Genomic DNA, 18,204 nt, shown 5'->3' with positions numbered 1-18,204 from the left:
CCTAATGTGTTTTTATGTCAAATCACAGATGCTCATTCATTTTCAAGATGAGCTCGTTCGCATGTCTCAATCACGTCCAGGCTGAAGTTCTTCGCTACGCTCACTCACTTTTTGGTTGGAGATCGTTCACTGCGCTCACTTGCCTTTAGGTTGAAATGAGTGAGCTAATGTAAAGGCATTTTTTAAATTTAAAAATCTAATTGCTAAATAACGGTTGGATGAATTATACATTTCCTTACATAAAGACCTTCTCCTGGCTCTAAGGAACAAAACAAAAAAAGAATCATCCAATTCAGTGCAATGGTTCTCCAGTTATGGAATACCAAAAAACAGGGATTCACATTTATTTATATAGATTTTGCATTGTATTTTGATGCGAACAACGCCGGGTATTGATAGTTTTGTATATTCATTCTTTTGTGGGTTGGACCGTGTTGTCAAGCTGTATTTGAATATATGTATTTGAAGTTTCAGAGGTGGTCAAGATTTCTACCATCAAATCCAGTATTGAATGCCAACAAACATTTCTATTTAACTGATTAGCACTGAAACGTTTGTAAACGTTTATTGTCTACCAAAATATAGTTTCTAGCAAAGTTCAAACCGGCTATGTTTCAAGCTCACAATTACATTTGTATATTTATTCTATAGAAAAAAGCTGATTTCCTATTCTGTAAGAAAAAGAATTAACAGTAAAAGAAAGAATTTATTTATCAGTTAAGTTTAAAGGAATAAGAAGTTCATCCAACATAAATTCTTCAGAGTAAAGTTACAATAGGTTTAGTTTCAAACTCACAATTCCAACTATTTATTTTTTCAAAACAGACCAAACGTATCCAATTTTGCATTTAAAAAGAAAACGAACGAAGTTTTCCAGATTTTTTTTACCAGAGAGATTTATTTACCATAAAGAACTTATGGCAAAGTTAAAAGCAGTGTGGATGCAAACTTACGAGCAATTCACGAGCAAAACACATGTTTGGATAAACTTGTTCGGTTTATTTTCATACCCAGATCGATATTGGGTATTTAAAATATGAGAGCAGACCTTTCCACTACAAATGTGTGTCAATGCATCAACTGTGTTTGCAGACACGTGGTGGCAATATTTATTGCTTATGTGTGTAAAAAATACCTTTACCTACTACCGCTTACTAAACTAGCCTTTTCAGTTCAGTTGTTAGAAATGAATTGATTCGATTTACAGCGTTTTTTACTTACTGCTTTTTACTTACTTTATTGTATTTTTTTTTCAACACTAGTAGTGGGCCAATGAGGTTCAACGATTGAGAGAAAAGAAGTAAAGTTGTTATGCTTCAAACGTCAACTTATAAGCTGGTAAGACCAATTTAATTGTTAACGAGTGGTGCAATGAGTAATGCAACCACACATTGCACCACTCGTTAACAATTAAATTGGCCTGGCGACCTGCAACAGTTTTTAATTACAGTACAAACAATTACTAGACCTGCCCATTTCGTTTATAACCTTAGTAATTTTTATGGACTTAGTAGAAACTCAATATACATAATAGAATCATATCTGACCAATATGAGGCAATTTTTTAGTGTATCTTTTAGTGAATACTGTATGTGCAGATTTAACAGCCGCTTATGCATTACTAGACAGATTTGCCTGCCAAATTCAAGTCTAGAAATGGATAAAGCGGTCTTTCGGCCTCGTCAGTTTTATTCCTTATACTGCTCTTATAATTTACATTTTTAGCATCCAGCATTTATATCAAAATTATTAGTAACGTACAATGTTTACAGTTTCTTAAGTAAAATTATTTACACCACTTAGTTCTGTTAGAATTGTATGTTTAACAAACCTGTTGTACATGGCCAAATGTAGTAAACATCCAACGCGGAATACAGCATCGCAATCACTTATTAAATATATTTTTTTCAATCAATGTTATACTACTTCAGACAACAACTTTGAGCTACCATTACAAACATTACTATTTAGGATATACTTTATTTTTGGTACGTTATGATTTCTGGTCGCTATCTTTATGCTGGACAAAAGGGTCGAAAGAATACCAAACAATACCAAGATACTGAATATATGGCTCCATGTTTGAAAGCGATATCATACCTTCACAAACTTGGATAGTTACTATATTTAACTATGCACAAGTTTGTTAACCCCAGCAGAACTAAAGCTGGATATTTTTATTCAACAATATATTTGGGATATATTATTCAAATATTATAAATGACTCAATTATTTGTTGCTAGTCAGTTGCATTACTTAATATCATTTGTAAGTTTTATGTAATCAGTAAGAACTGATTTTTTGCTTGAGTCAAATTATAGTCAACACCTAGCCGAGGTTCTTGGTGGTGTACGCAGACTTCATCTATCAAATTCCACTGCCTCAAAGGTCAGGCCTTGTCTCATCCTCTTCAACATCAACCTGGTGGGCTGTACGCAGTCTTCGCTAAATTCAAAATAGGTATACGCAAATTTCGCTGTACGCAAACTTCGCGACACCCATATTCAATATGGAATTCTAGCATGGGGCCATTCCCCCCATGTTAATGAGCTCCTACTAATACAAAAGGAAGTCATTCGCAAAATGTTGGGGACTGACCCTGCAGAGCACTGCAACTTTTCATTAGACTACACATCTGTACAATCGTAATTTATACATCTACACCGTTCTTACATACACAAAAGCTAATTTAAATTAGTTTTCCATCAGGCAGGACTGCCATTAACACTTTACACGAATAGGAAAGAACAGCTGGACATACCCCATTACAGAATGGCCATCACAGGTAATTCTTTAAAATTAAATACTGTAGTGTGAAATTTTACATCAAGCTGCCTGAGCTTCTCAAGGCCTTTCTCTTTCCACTTTTCGAAAATCAAATCAAAAATTGTTAATTGGCTCGTGGCAAATCCGTTTTATAGTATTAAAGAATTTACAGAACACGAAATAGAAATTGATAGAATGGCTAATTCAAACTAGTTTTACTTTTTAATTTTATTTATATTTTAGAACTCTTTAGAACTTAATGAATCTTCGTTATATGTATATATATTATGTATTTATACTTGTTTCTATTCTTATGTAACTTGACAATGCCTATTCCTTCTGTACATGGTCAATGACAATAAACTATTCTTATTCTTATTTTTATAAATTTGGCAAAACAAAATACAAAAAGCTGGAATACAGTACCAGGAAAGCATTTACAGAAATAAGGAAGAATTAGTTAGAACCAGGGATGATGACATGATAAATAATGTGGAAAGAGAGCGAGGACATGGTTATTTACAGGATCAACAGACTAGGTGGTTGATGAATTTTTATGAACACGTCGCTGTATCCACGTGCAATGCTCTAAACTGACCTCATCTTATTTTTTAATCTAATTTTTGAGAAGTGTGAATTATTGGACATACCAAAATGTATAAAAACTTCATCCCTAAATAATTGTTCGAAACGGAAGACATATTGATTTTTTCCATATAAACTGCCAGTAGAGTGGGTATGGGGTTTTAACAGGTGGGATGGAAGTTTGGAAGTCCGAAAAAAAAAACGTAACAGTGCTGTTTTTTTTATATGTTTTATTAAATAATAATAATATTAATTATAACATGCTCATCATATTATAAAATTATCTTTATCATACATTACATATGCCGGCTTATCGTCATCCAGTTGTAAAAAAAAAATGTTAGGTAAAAGTTCTTACAGTTCTGAGCGTTATATGAGAAAGCGTAAGATGGGTAGTTCTGTCAAGCTATTAGCGGTTGGTGTCTCAGCGGGGACCGTTAAGTGAAACCTGTGTGTGTGTGTGTGTCCGTTAGGCTTGGCTATTTCCACCAACCCTTATTTAGGCGCGTCACATTTTAAATATATAATTGAAGTTGGTCTTAGTGTAAAAATTACAAAAAGGTATTATAATGAAATAAGCACGGCTGTATGGTTGCAGTTGAGAATAGATTACAATGAGAACTAAGAATTACAAGTATAAATGGTCTGGGCTTATAGTGTAAGAATATAAATACACAAATTCTTTAAGACAATTTTATATTTATGTTTAAGAATTACTGAATCAAAAATCTGTTTTTAGGTCACTTGACCGTTAAGCTTGGATATTTCCCACCAACCCTTATTTAGACGTGCTCCCCATTTTTAAGTATATGACTGAAATAAGCCTCTAAAGTTTGATTTTGACCAATATACATAAAATGGAAGAAAAATCTAAACGTATGAGCCCTGCGGTTAGAAATAAAAACTACATACTGTTTGCTAGTAATTGTTTTACTATGATATTTCCGACTAATATAAATTGTAAGTTACAAAAAAAATGAGTCAAATGAGTTTGTCACAGAGCCTAACGTGAAACAAACACCTAAGCATTAAACGGCATTAAACAGTATTATGTGTTAAAATATATGTCAAGATGAATATGTTTTAAATATAGTTGTTTTTAACATTGAGAAGAGTTTGAGGGTGAAAGATTATTTGTGCAATATCCTGTTGTGACGCCGACTTTCACCACCTATATAAATGCTACCCCTTGGCTAGTGTGTCATAGCGCACTGAAACTTCAGCCAATTAGTTGACGACCATCAGTACGCCTCACCGCTTCAGTCATCTTCACCCTTTCATCAGTGTTTGATAAGGTATGTTTTAATAACTATTTACAATAGTCTTTGCATAAATATGAATAGGAAATGAAAACCAGTCAGCATCTCTGTTTTTAAATACAATTTACAATAAGTTTTTTAAAAAGGCTACAATAAACATGTAAATTTAACTATAGAAGTTTAGGGCTTTGAATTTGATATTGATAGTCCCAATGTGCATAGGTCTGTAAATAACCTTAAACATATGTATATGTGCTAATATGTTTCTTCACAACTCATAATACTTAATAATAGTTTAAAGGTAACATTTACATTGAATTATTGGCTAGTCACCCAAAAGCTTATAATATTTGGTACAATCAATTCCCATCTACAATTTGCATGGTTCTTGAAATGGGAAAGTAACTCAATCTAAAGCTAACAATTAATGTTAAATTTAAATAAGTATTTAAGGTTTTCTATACCCGTAGATGGAGTCTGAGTTAAATGATTTTATAGTTTCCCTAATGTAAATGTTTCTCTTAAAGGATAAGTAATATAAAGCTTTATTGGTGATAAAACCATATAAAAAGTAACTTAATCTAAAGCTAACAAATGTTAAATTTAAATAATTAAGTATTCAAGTTTTTTTAAACCCTTAGATGGAGTCTGAGTTAAATTATTTTAGTTTCCCTAAAGTTAATTTTTCTCTTAAAGTATAAGTAATATAAAGCTTTATTGGTGATAACACCATGAAAAATATGCTTAAACTGTGTTACCTATTTGTAACGTTTCATCTTTCCCCTTTACAGATGGCATTCCAGTGCAGTATTTGTGAAGCTAGTTTTTCACTGAAAACTGGTTTGAACCGTCACGTACGAGATGTTCATGGAGATGGGGAAAGGTTTAGCTGCGCTGAATGTGATAGACATTATTCTACAAAGAATAATCTTCAGCGCCATATCACTAAACATTCAAGTAAGAAAATATGAGTTTAAAGTTAACATAGTAGATGTTTACCAAATAAAGCAATGGAATAGGAAGACTGTAAAACTACCATGTAAAAAAAAAATAACTGGAAAATTTTAATGTTAAGTGGTTTTGATGAATTAATCCACAAGCTGACTTAATGAATATAACATTTATTTAGTAGACTCAATAATATACTAAATTGTGGAATGAAAAGTTTTCTTTGTAATGTAAATTCCCTATTGTGACCTTAATAATGTAGGAATATTTGTTTTTTAAAATCTCATAATGAGAATTAGGTAAGAATTGTTCAATATTGTATTTGAGAAAATCACTATACAGTACAATATAAAAAACAAATTATTGTTTAAAACTTTTAATCATTGAATTATCGTAAAACTTAAGTTAAGAAATCAATTTACAACACATAAATACCGAATTGTTGTTTTTAAAACTCGTAAACGAATTTCCTTAGAACTTAATTACTTAAAAGTATATGTTTTAACTTATCCAATGTAAATAATTCAGATAAATATATTCCAAACCATAAAATGTAGATGCAATCTTATGCTTACATTGAATAAAACCTGTTGCGTATCAAATATCTGTGTATAGAAATATTGCTCTTTATTATTTCTTTATTTTATTTTGGCAATATCATGTTTCCAGAACGCCTGAGGTTGGATGCTGGTGATGGAGCCGTACCTGGTCCATCGCGACCTGAAACTGCTCCGCCACAACCTGACTCTCCGCCCTTGAAGGACGCGTTGCTGTTCCATTGTACTACCTGTGACAAATCCTATACTCATCGTTTCCACCTCACACGACATATGAAATCGCATGATCCAACTAGTAAGTGTTATTTTATTACTGTAGTACATATACCATTCAAAATTTAAATATCTTCATAAACTCTTTTATAAATCAAAAGCTATATTTATGAAACAAAAACTTAAAATAAATAAATAAATATATAAAATAAAATAAAAATCATTTATGTTTCCAACAGATAGTGTCTTTGGTGCTTTTGCCGTATTTCAACTACTCCAACCATAAACAAAAATATTCAAAGTTGAAAATTGACATCTGTAAGTTTTAAACATAATCATAGTAGTAACGAAGATTTGTACTTTCTATAGCAGGTTTTTTGTTTATCTATTTTATTACTAATTTGATTTTACTATGTTCCAGATTCTGTAAGCTGTGAGCAATGTGGGAAGTCTTTTGAGCGAAAGGAATCCCTAATCAAGCATCTAAAACAGACCTGCCCTGCCTTCAAGAATCGGAATGCTTCAGTCCCCGTTACCATGAAGCTGCCAACGAGCTCCAACGTTGGGGACAACGAAGCTCCAGGCTTCAGAGTGACGGAGATGGCGTTCCAGTCTCGGCTAAAAACTTACGAACTAAAGAAGAGCTTCAGCCGTAAGTTTACGCTTCCGCTCTTCTTCACATTCATTTTTGACCATCTGGTAACACTGTTAGCTAAAGTCCTGGAAACGTACGATGCTGTAAAGATTAATATCTTTATGGAATGTGAATTTGAAAACATCCATGGGGAAACATGTCGAAAAAATTTCAAAACAGTAAATTCTCCTCTCCTGCAGACTTCAGATATTGAACAATTCTGCTCTGACGTGTTTGCCAAACTCCTTCGTGAGAAGGAGGAGTGCGACATGAAAGGGTCAGGTTGGGCTTTTCTGAAAGTTACAAAATTTGAAGTTAGGGTTAATAGATACGTTCCGCTCAGGGGAGGATCTAGCTACATTCCACTACCTAAAAGATTTAAAGGTGTCGTCAACACACGGAACAGCAATGAGTTTTGTTTTAAGTATGCATTGCTTGCAAAGTTTGTCACTGTCAGGGACTCAACAGATCCCAATAGCTCCACGCGTGATTTATTTGAAAAATATAATTGGCAATGTATTGATTATCCGGCAAAGTTAAAAGATATCCACATCTTTGAAAAGGCTAATAACATGACAATTAACGTTTTTGGTTTGGATGACGAGGGCTCTGTGTACCCTCTAAAAGTCTGCGATCGTGAACTTGAGGATCACAGAGATTTACTGCTATTGTCCAACAAAAATAAAGAAACCCACTATGTTTACATTTGTGATTTTAATAAGTTAGTCAGTACTCAGTTAACAAAACACAAATGTAGGGTTTACACATGTAAAAAATGTTTTGCATTCTTTCAAGATACACCTAACAAGTTAGGGCTTAGTGGTCAGCAGAGGCTGGATGAACATGAACGGTTCTGTAGTTTCAAAAAACCTTTGCGCCTGGACCTTTCCTCTGACAAAACCATATCCTTCCAACATCCTGAGAGAAGTCAGAAAAAGCGGTTTGTGATCTATGCTGACTTTGAGACCTATCTCAAACCTAATGAACAAGACTCCCAGGCTGATTCTCCAATTACTCATACACATGTCCCCTACTCCTATTGCTACCTAGTTAAAGACTCTGAGGGTGTATTTACGCCAATCCGCCAGTACAGAGGTAACGATGCTGCAAAAGATTTTGTCAAATCCATAAGAAAAGACGTTTTGCACATCGGTGATATCTTGTATGGTGACAGGCACATGACTCCGCAACTCTCCCCTGATGAAGAGGCTTTGTTTCAGGCAGCAACGCATTGCCACATTTGTGGTGAGGTGTTTACAAACGAAGACCTTAAGGTTAGGGACCAAATGCATTCCGCTCCCTATAAGTTCCGAGGTGCTGCCCACAACTTGTGTAACCTTAAGTTTCACGAGCAGAACACGATAAATTGCTATTTTCACAATCTCTCGTACGACTCTCACTTCATCATACCAGAACTTGACTGTGATGCCGGTGAAATTTCAGTAATCCCCACTTCCGAGGAAAAGTACATTAGTTTCACAAAGTACGTTCCCTTTAAAAAAGCCAACCGTGGAGTACTAAAACTTCGTTTCCTGGATAGTTTAAGATTTCTCCCATCTAGTTTATCGAAGTTGGCCGAATCCCTACCAAAAGATTGTCTAAAGGAAACCAGGAAACAGTTCCCAGTAGATGAGCAGTTCGACCTGCTAACTCGGAAGGGGGTGTTCCCATATGAGTATGTCTCATGTCCTTCAAAGTTAGATGAAACCCAACTCCTTGATAAAGTCAAGTTCTACAACAAATTGTCCCTAGAGCAAATCTCAGATGAATCGTATGAACACGCTCAGCGAGTGTGGAGTACATTCAATGTTCAAAACCTCGGACAGTATAGTGACATCTATCTCCTCACTGATGTTCTGTTGCTCACAGACATCTTTGAGAACTTCCGGCAGACTAGTCTGCAGACCCACCAACTTGACCCTGCCCACTACATCACATTGCCTAGTTTCAGTTGGGATGCAATGCTTTTCAAAACTAACGTCACTCTAGAGACCCTTCAGGACCACGACATATACCTATTCTTTGAAAAAAGCATCAGGGGAGGTATTTCACAAGTGTGTAAGAGAAGATCTGTGGCCAACAACACACATTGTGATGACTATGATCCGACCTTGCCGTCTAAATACATCACGTATGTAGACGCTAATAACCTTTATGGTTGGGCCATGTCCCAGTATCTCCCGACAGGAGGCTTCAGTTGGCTCTCTCAAGAGCAAATTGATAGCCTGAAGGTGGAGTCTGTGCCTGACGATGCTGACGTGGGTTACATCCTTGAGGTTGACATTGACTATCCTCAATCCCTTCACTGGTCTCACCAACACTTACCCTTCCTTTGTGAGAGGAAAGTCCCTCCAGGTGGCAAACATCCAAAATTGCTAACCACTTTGGAACCCAAAACAAATTACATACTTCATTACCGTATTTTAAAACAAGCTCTAAACCATGGCCTAAAACTTAAAAAAATTTACAGAGCCGTTCAGTTCAACCAGTCTCCATGGTTAAAACCATACATTGAGCTAAACACGAACCTCCGTAAACAGGCCAAGAATGATTTTGAAAAAGATCTTTTTAAATTGTTCAACAACTCCGTGTTCGGGAAGACTATGGAAAACTACCGTAAGCGTATGAATTTTAAACTTGTGTCTGACAACAGAAAGCTGGAAAAATATATTGCTAAGCCTAACTTTCTGTACAGCACAATATTCACTGAATCATTGGCTGGTCTTCATTTGGCTAAAACAAGTATTGTTCTTGAAAAGCCCCTTTACGTTGGTTCGTGTATCTTGGACATAAGTAAAGAGCTGATGTATTGGTTCTTCTATGACATCCTGGTGAAAGAGTTTGGTGAGGAGAATGTGGGCCTGTTGTACATGGACACAGACAGTTTTGTAGTCGAGCTGTACACTGAGGACATGTACAATAGGTTCCGTTCAATGATGCAGCATCTTGACACCAGCGGATTGAGTAGGGACAACCCCGCCTACAGCCCTACGAACGCCAAGGTATTGGGAAAGATGAAGGACGAGATGAACGGTGTGTTCATTCTCGAATTTCTTGGTGTTCGGACAAAGGTGTACTGCATTGTACCGCAGGGCACCGAAGCAGAAATTAAAAAGTGTAAGGGTATCACTAGGGCTGTAGTGAAACATAAACTTAGGGCTGACCACTATAGAACGTGTATAAGAGAAAATTATGATTTGTATACCATGAATTCAACTTTTAGATCTAAGAAACACAAGGTCTACACCCGGTGGGAAAACAAACTCACATTAAGTGGGTATGATGGGAAAAGATACCTGCATGTTGATGGGTTTAGAACCCTTCCCCATGGACATCATATAATACCACCAGGTGTAGAGTTAGATGTGGATATCTTTTAAAAACATGTTTCCCCCTACAGCAACAAATTTCAGGCATTACCATTATTTCTATTATATTCCTAAGAATTGACGTTTCAACTGTAGAGACCTTTTGTAATATATTTTGTAATAAATGTATAGTTTGTATATATTGTAATAAACTTATAGTTTGTATATATCTGTATAGCCTATGTCAAACTTGTAGTTACTTTAGAGTACATAGCTTTATTTTGTTTTTCTTCATAAATCAGTTAAATATTCCAGTTACTATATTTTGTATAACTGTGTTACTATATTTTTTTTTATTATATAACTATGTTCATTGTATCATCATAGTTGTGCTGAAATCTTTGTTAAATTGAGCTAAAAAAGCAACCTTTATATGTTTGAACAATGTCTTTTTAAATATAACTATTTGTATGTATACATATATAACCAAAAAGGAAAACAATAAACTACAATGTTTATGAAATATACTTGTTTTTATTTACAATCCTTTATAACAATAGTCAAACATGTTACATACATGGAAATCATTTTGATTAACATTTATTGAAAACTGAGATACATAATCTTGCATTGAATAACCTTGTGACCTGAAATACAAATATGTTAAACAGTAATGTCCACAAACTGGAGAAAATTCGCCTTGCAGCATATTGTGATTGAAGTGGTATTGCCAGCAGTTTCTTCTTATAAAGTTAACATGATCAGGAACAGTTGGTGGTTGTCCATAGCTGTCAAAGTATTCCAGTCTTTGGTGTTTATCCAGATAAATTGCGATCCAGTGAGTGCCTCTCTTGGTGTGTGGGTCAGTGTTGACTACAAACGCTGTTGAGGGTGTAATCCTAATAGGTAAACAGTCTGATGGGAATACACCAACATTTTGAATTGGTAGCTTCTTTAAACACCACTCTACTTGCAAGGAGTTCATTTTAGAGTAAGCAAATGCCAATTTCTTAAGTTTACACAGTTAGACAATGCACACTTGTGATAACTATCACGATGATTGTTACATCTTAAACTGTCTGAAGCAAACAAACTGTTGAGCACATCAAGTGAATGAGAGTGTAAACATTCCAAATCAATAACTGTACAGCAAAGTGGTAAAATACTTTTAATAAACTCTGCCTTCTCTCTTCCTTTCACAAGCACAAACATAGTTGAAGTAAGTGAAATTTTTAGTTTTTCCAACAATACATGGTACAGGATGTCACCATCATTCCAGTCAAGGCCATGGTAGTATTTCGTAACCCAATGACTTTCTCTTAGTTTCTCTGCTGTCAACAGCCTGCGGGTAAACGGTGGACAAACAATATGATGAAATAATAAATTTCCCGTTTCTAAATTTATAGCAGCAACTTCCTTGATTATGTAACCTCCATCGTTATTCTTGAAACATTGAATGTCTAAAACAACACTAGATTTACGATCCATCTCACCAGACTGTAGGCGTATTACTGACATAACATGAAACATGGTGTTTGTATTTAACTCCCATAGTCAACCGTTACGTTTCTATTTTTGTCAATTTCAATGATGTTGTCAAACTCTGCATAAATGATGCAATTGATGGTTTCGGTTAAAGCTTCGGAGAATCCAAGTTCAATCCTTAAACTACCATGTCGAATGAGGTTCCAGTGAGTGGTTGCGTTAGCAGATAAGTCTGGTGTTAGGTCAAATGCCATTAAACAGTTGCCTTGAGAGTAATCACTGCGAGTAATGCTGTTACCCATGTTTAGAAAGTGTATTCCAGTCCCACTGAACAATGTGTGATAGGCCATAACAGACAATTCCTTATTCTCAGAGTACTCTGGTTGCAGTGGCTTGGAGGGTATCTGGACTCCATCAACGTAGAGTGAGAAGAAGTTCACCTTGTAGGATTGAAAATTAAATGGGTTTGATTTGAAATCACCATTAAATGCTTTGTTGCTCACTAAACCAACAATTATTCTTTTTGGTAGCTGGCCCAGAAAAACATTGTCCAATGTCTTGCCTTGAATGCCTGAGGGTATGGTCATAGCTTTCACTTCAACTCTTGTTATTGGGTACTTGGCTGTTCCACTTTCCAGGGTCTTGCTATGAGCCAACAACACTGTAGGATTTATTTTATTTTTACGTATCAAAAGATTTGCTTCAACAATCTTGACTTTGTACTTCTCTGTTTTGGACATTAGGCAGAACGAATCTCTTGATCTCACTAGACGTAAACGCAGTTCCACACCGTTAAGTAAAAATTTTTCCTGGTTGAATAAATCCACATGCAAAATTTGACCACAAAAATTACCACATGGTCATTTAATGACCAACCATATCTACAACATTGCTTGACTTTGTAAAATATCTGCGATTTTCCAAACCTGTATTTTTACTTTCACAATCATCCATTTCACCAGACTTGTCATCATACCACAGAGCACAGGATAGATGTGAGTCTTTAGCACTTTCATCATAGTTGAGTAGTGTTTCAATGTACGAACGGTAAGCGTAAGTATTGTTTTGTGGTGAAACCAATTTTTGGTTTACATACAAGTCCACTTGACTGAACATTGAGTGTAACCAATTATTTGCTGGACCAATTGATGTATCAACCAATGGGTCTAGTTTTGTACCATCAGGTTTTACAATACATGCTTTGATATTTAGCATTGTATTTGACAAGTCAGAGTATTCATCACCATGACCGGGCACTACAAACTCTATGGGTGAATCATCTGTTAACGAGGAGATTGGTTTGTATTGAACCCATTTGCCATTCTCAATACTAGTTTGTGTTGCGGGTAGCGTAAACAAGTCCAATTCAGATTTCACACACTCACATGATTGATGATGTAGGAATGCCATGTTGTTTAACCAAAAATATCTTTCACTCTTTTACTCAGAGCACTGCTTCTTCGCTTCCTCTTCACACTGCTTTCAGACGGTTTCTTGACAGGTGACCGCTTCTTAGACTTGTTGTGTACAGCTAGAAGCTTCTTCAAAGACTGAGATGTAACGTTGATTTTCCTCCTCTTATAGCCAGACCCTTGCATCACTCTATCAATCTTCTCGTCTGCTTTACGTTTCAGATTACTTGTAAATTCCCTGACACCAGAAGATATAGCTTGTTCTGGAGGAACTGAATTAATAACATCCTTCAACACATGAAGACTGGATTTAATAGCTTCTTTACCCATAGTCTTTGCTCCAGAACGTAGCAGAGGGGTTATTGTGCGAAATAACCCGCCTAGAAAACTGCCAATACCGTGTCCTCTTTGGTATGGAGAACCTTTGTACACAACACTAACACCACTACCTAATTGGTTACGGTAATATACCAAATAAGGGTCATAAACTTTAAGAGCCATTTCTCTTAGTTGTCCGCTTTCTTTCTGAAATGTAGTTTAACACAGGACGTTCCAAACTTAAATGGCAGTTTCGCTCCTGTGTCATCCCTTAAATCGATTTCCATACTTTCGAAACTTGACTTTAACACTGACACATAGTGGGGACTGTTAAACTGCATAAATCTACTACTTCCATACACATAGTCAGCTGTGTCGATATTAATAATTTGCAATAACGGGGCCATATAATCACCCACAAACTGTGATTCCACAATATCACAATAAATATACATTTGAGAGGGTAATCCTACTCTGAGGTTGGCTGGGCGAATCGATTGGTTATTCTTGAGCAAGTCATTTTCTCCAGGGCTGAAACCAAGTTGTAGAGCTAGCTTGTCTGACAATTCAATCTGTATTACGTGAAACTGACTGTTGATTTCAACTCTCTTAGTTTTTTCGTCATAATTAAAATATGTGTGATCTCGAATGGCCTCATGTTTGTTTATCATATCTATGACTTCCTTAACATTTATATAATCACCAGGTGTCAATGTTGCAACCACCATCATAGGAGCGATCAAATCATAATTGGGTTCTTCACCTTTTTCCCAAGCACTGGTCTTCACCCGCTCATATGTGTCTTTTGGGTACGCATGGATGTATATAACACTGTTTTCACTAAGAGTCAACAAAGAGCAGGGGTAGTGTACCTCTACTATTGCCACTTCCCGCAACCCATCCAGCTTTATCGGGCGCGATAGTTGAGTAATGAAGTTTGCTACTGTATTCTGTGGATAGTAGCCCATGGAACTGTTACTAGGTAGCGTGAGGTAGAATTGATCATTCATATTGATTGAAGGTCTGAAGCACGCACCCACGAGTTGAAATCGTCACTATAACCGTACCACTTCACTAAGTAAACCTTACTGGGACCTTTTCCTTTGGTGGCTATGATTTTATCTATTTTAAAAATCTTGTTGTCATGAAGATTGACTTTTTGCAACTCTTGCTCATAGAAATATCCATCTATTGGTTCATTTTTTAGGTCATGTAATTTGTACATTGGTTTGGGAAGTTCAATGACATTTACAATTTTGTACACCTCTTCTGACCAATTGGTTTCATAACCCTTTTCAAAAGTACCTTTACTTTTTGATATACGCACAGTATCTTTAATTGATAGTTTAGGTTTAACAACTTTTTCTTTTACACCATAGAGGTTTTTCCAGACTCTGAATGAATTGGTCTCATCAACTTCGATTGGTTTCATTTTTATACTTCTATGCTGACTGTGATTATATGAATTCACCAGTGCATCCAAAACATCTAGATACCTGTACGTATTGTTATGTGTTGGATAGCGCCACATACGAGTTTTCAATGTTCTATTAAATCTTTCAACTACAGCCGCTTTCACATCAGGATTATTTGTAGTGAAGTAGTTAATATTTTTACTTTTGAAAAATTGCTTTACTTCCTTAGCTGTGAATTCAGTTCCTTTGTCAGACTGTAGGTTCTTGGGATGGTTTTGCGTTTCTGAAAGAATCAAACTAAACGCTCGAATAACTTCTGCAGGGGTTTTTCTTTTTAGCGGTTTTGCATACGCTTGTTTACTGAAAACATCAATAACAGTTAAGATATAGTTCACATTGTCATTATATTTGCTTAACCCTCTCATATCATTTAAGTCACATTGCCAGAGTTCATTGATTGAATACACTGCATACCTATTCCGAGGAAATCTTTTTCTCACTGGTTTATGAAGTGTGTATGTATCTTGAGATTGTAACCATTCCTTTACAGTTTTCTTCTTTGCAGACGCTGCTTCCAATAACGGTACAACTCCACGGTATCCGGCTGGGTGTGCAGGGTCATAATAGATAGTTGCTAAATCTGTTGACATCTAGTCGAACTTAAAGCTGTCCCACTTTTGCTTTCTATTTCTACGTTCAAATGATGTTGAAAGTGGGGTTGATCTTGTAGGGGTTTCAAATTCTTCTTGGGCACTAAACAATGGTCGCAGTGTACGTGGTGAAAACTTGAACTCTTCTGCTCCACTTGACATCGGCTTGATACTTTTATCTGCTGGTGAAACATAACCTTTGAGTCTTTCATAGTAGTTTCGTGCAAATGGATTGGTTATGAACTCAATAGGTGTACTTATATCCTTTAGAACGTTCATAAACTGTTTCCATCCCTGCGGCTGAGTAGCTTTCCTTGTTCTTATTATATCATGCAACAAGTCAATTATATTGGTATTTTCCACTACAACTCCATCAATAAAAACTAATCCATTATCATCCCATTCTATCTTATCCTGATGTTTCCCAATATGTCTTAGTAAATTTTTAACATCAGACTTATATGTTTTAGGGAATGTTTCAACCAACTCATCTGTGTTTAAAGACTTGTGCTTATGTGTTTCGAAATCAATGATGGGTATCTGAACAGGCTTTCGCTTTTGACTTGCAAAATGCCAATATCTCTGTAACACCTGCTGATATTGACTCCATTTATCCTGATCACTAAGACTCTTGTTATTAAGCAGACTCGACATTTCACGATCCAATTCACTAACGGTATCGCTTTTGTTACCTGAACTTTTCACATGGGTTTCAGGGTTGGTTTGCATTCTTTGTAGATCATCAGGAGAAATAATTATCATTTTCTTTGCATGTTCCATTATAGGTTTTTTTTAGTTAAGGAGAGCTTGTAACACTGCACTTAAAAGTATTGGTAGTACAAAGCCACCTCCCTGCTGAATAATAAATCGCTTTTTACTTTTTAACTTTTCACCTTTCTTCACCAATCTTCTTAACACTGCTTTATATTTAGATAGTTTTCGTTTTACTTGAGGAGTAACACTGACATTACCTTGCAACAGATTGTAAGCACACTCACAGACTGACTGAATCAAGTCCTTGTCAGCTGTTTTTAAAACACTTTTACGTTGTCTGGGAGTCATGAGCGAAATCGCTCGTAACAAGTTAATATTCTTTTTGACCGCTTGAGACATGGCGATAGACTGAAGTAGTAAAACACAAACACTTGACTTATATTCACTTTCCTCTGCGGTTTTTAGGAACATAAACATAATTATTTACGTCACTAGGAAATATGCTTGTTCTGAACCTAATTTCATCAGGTGTTGATTGCTTCATATCAAGTAACAGATAACCATGAGGCGCTTTTGTCGCATCATTGTAGGCATCCTGAATAAATTTTGGGTTTTCTGGATACACTTTCTGAGCTAAATGTCTTATTTGAGCCTTGTCCCTAGGATTTTTAAAACACACTATATAATGAGCATTTAACGATATATCTCTTTGTCCCCTACCTTGGTGGAATAGGTTCTGTGTTATGAAAAATACACTTATGTTTCTATGATGACAACCTTTTGTGAACAAATCAACCACTCTGCTATCTGATTCTCTCATCAAGTCATCAATTATAACTAAGCTAGGTTCAGAACCATCAAAGTCGCCCATATTTGGGATATCTTCTTTGTACACAACACTTTCCAAGTTATAACCTGGTTGCCATTTGGCGTAATGCCAATACACATTTTTAAACACTGTATCACAAATAATACTCATATATTCAATAAATTTACTAACAAAATGAGACTTTCCACAGCCTGAAGGGCCTGCTATGATTGCTGAGAATGGATGTTTCCACCTTGGATCCATGATTAACAGTGGTTCTACTTAAACACAAGCAGTATTTTTAAATATAAATAACTATAGGGTGTAACACAAATAAAAGGAATGTAATTTTTTTTATGAAAATTTTATTCAGTTACATTATTTTACATTTTTATACAAATTCTATACCCTTTCCACGCCCCAGGTATTGCAGCGACAATCTAGGGGTGTCCTCACTGTTGTAGGCATTTATCACCTCATCTGGTAGAACTGCCTTAAAGCGGTCCGGTAGAAAGACTCGAAGATAAAAATCATCTCCAATGAGTCCCTCCAACGTTGCTGCGATAGCCTCTCCAAGTCTCGTTGTGCAGCGATCAAACTTGACGACTCTGTACAGCATCCCAGTCCTCAGCTCGGACAACCGTGTGTACTGTGGCTGTCTGACGCTGTTTAGCTGCTCCTTCAGGTCCTGTGGGTCCATGGTAGATACTCGGAGGTGTCTTAGGGCTCAGATGTAGACTGTCGGAGTGTTGACTCTGCGAGCTTGAGTGATTCCTACCATCGCAGGCAGGGGTTTTAAGGGGCTTATTTGCCTCCAGGTGGTGAAAGTGAAAGTTTGTTTTCGTCAATTTGAGTAGATATAGAACCGCTCAAGGATGAGTGAAACTTGTGTTCCTCAATAACAAATAACAACTTTCTATTTCAACACTCATAAACATCCTTATATGTCTCAACTACAATGTCCGGTTCACTGTTTGGAAATATTTTATACTCAATTTACTTTTCCGCTATTAAAACTATCACCAAAAAATGCCTCCTGTACAAACACTTCTCTAGCTTTCTGTAACACGCTATTAATCAAAAGCAAACATCGTAAGTCTTTACGTTTACGGTTAACACAAGCTTTATTCAA

At 35.9% G+C, this 18,204-nt stretch overlaps 2 protein-coding genes across 2 annotated transcripts; both read right to left on the bottom strand.

Annotated features, from left to right (window-relative positions):
• Window positions 1-11,811: 11,811 nt before the first annotated feature.
• LOC128989140 (uncharacterized protein F54H12.2-like) lies at window positions 11,812-12,495 on the bottom strand. The gene has a single exon (XM_054411008.1). The coding sequence runs from the start codon at window positions 12,493-12,495 to the stop codon at window positions 11,812-11,814; it is 684 nt and encodes a 227-aa protein (XP_054266983.1).
• Window positions 12,496-12,619: 124 nt separating this feature from the next.
• LOC128989139 (uncharacterized protein F54H12.2-like) lies at window positions 12,620-13,165 on the bottom strand. Its single transcript, XM_054411007.1, has one exon. The coding sequence runs from the start codon at window positions 13,163-13,165 to the stop codon at window positions 12,620-12,622; it is 546 nt and encodes a 181-aa protein (XP_054266982.1).
• Window positions 13,166-18,204: the final 5,039 nt, after the last annotated feature.

Source organism: Macrosteles quadrilineatus, unplaced genomic scaffold (assembly GCF_028750875.1).
Source record: "Macrosteles quadrilineatus isolate MER2022 unplaced genomic scaffold, UCM_ALF_1.0 Scaffold_3__2_contigs__length_128488019, whole genome shotgun sequence".
NCBI lineage: Eukaryota > Metazoa > Arthropoda > Insecta > Hemiptera > Cicadellidae > Macrosteles > Macrosteles quadrilineatus.
The sequence above is the reverse complement of the archived record's forward strand: the minus strand, read 5'-3'. Positions and strand labels throughout refer to the sequence as shown.

Excerpts from the sequence above, each read along its gene's own strand:
- LOC128989139 (XM_054411007.1), bottom strand. The coding sequence starts at position 13,165 with ATGGCATTCCTACATCATCAATCATGTGAGTGTGTGAAATCTGAATTG.
- LOC128989140 (XM_054411008.1), bottom strand. The coding sequence starts at position 12,495 with ATGTCCAAAACAGAGAAGTACAAAGTCAAGATTGTTGAAGCAAATCTT.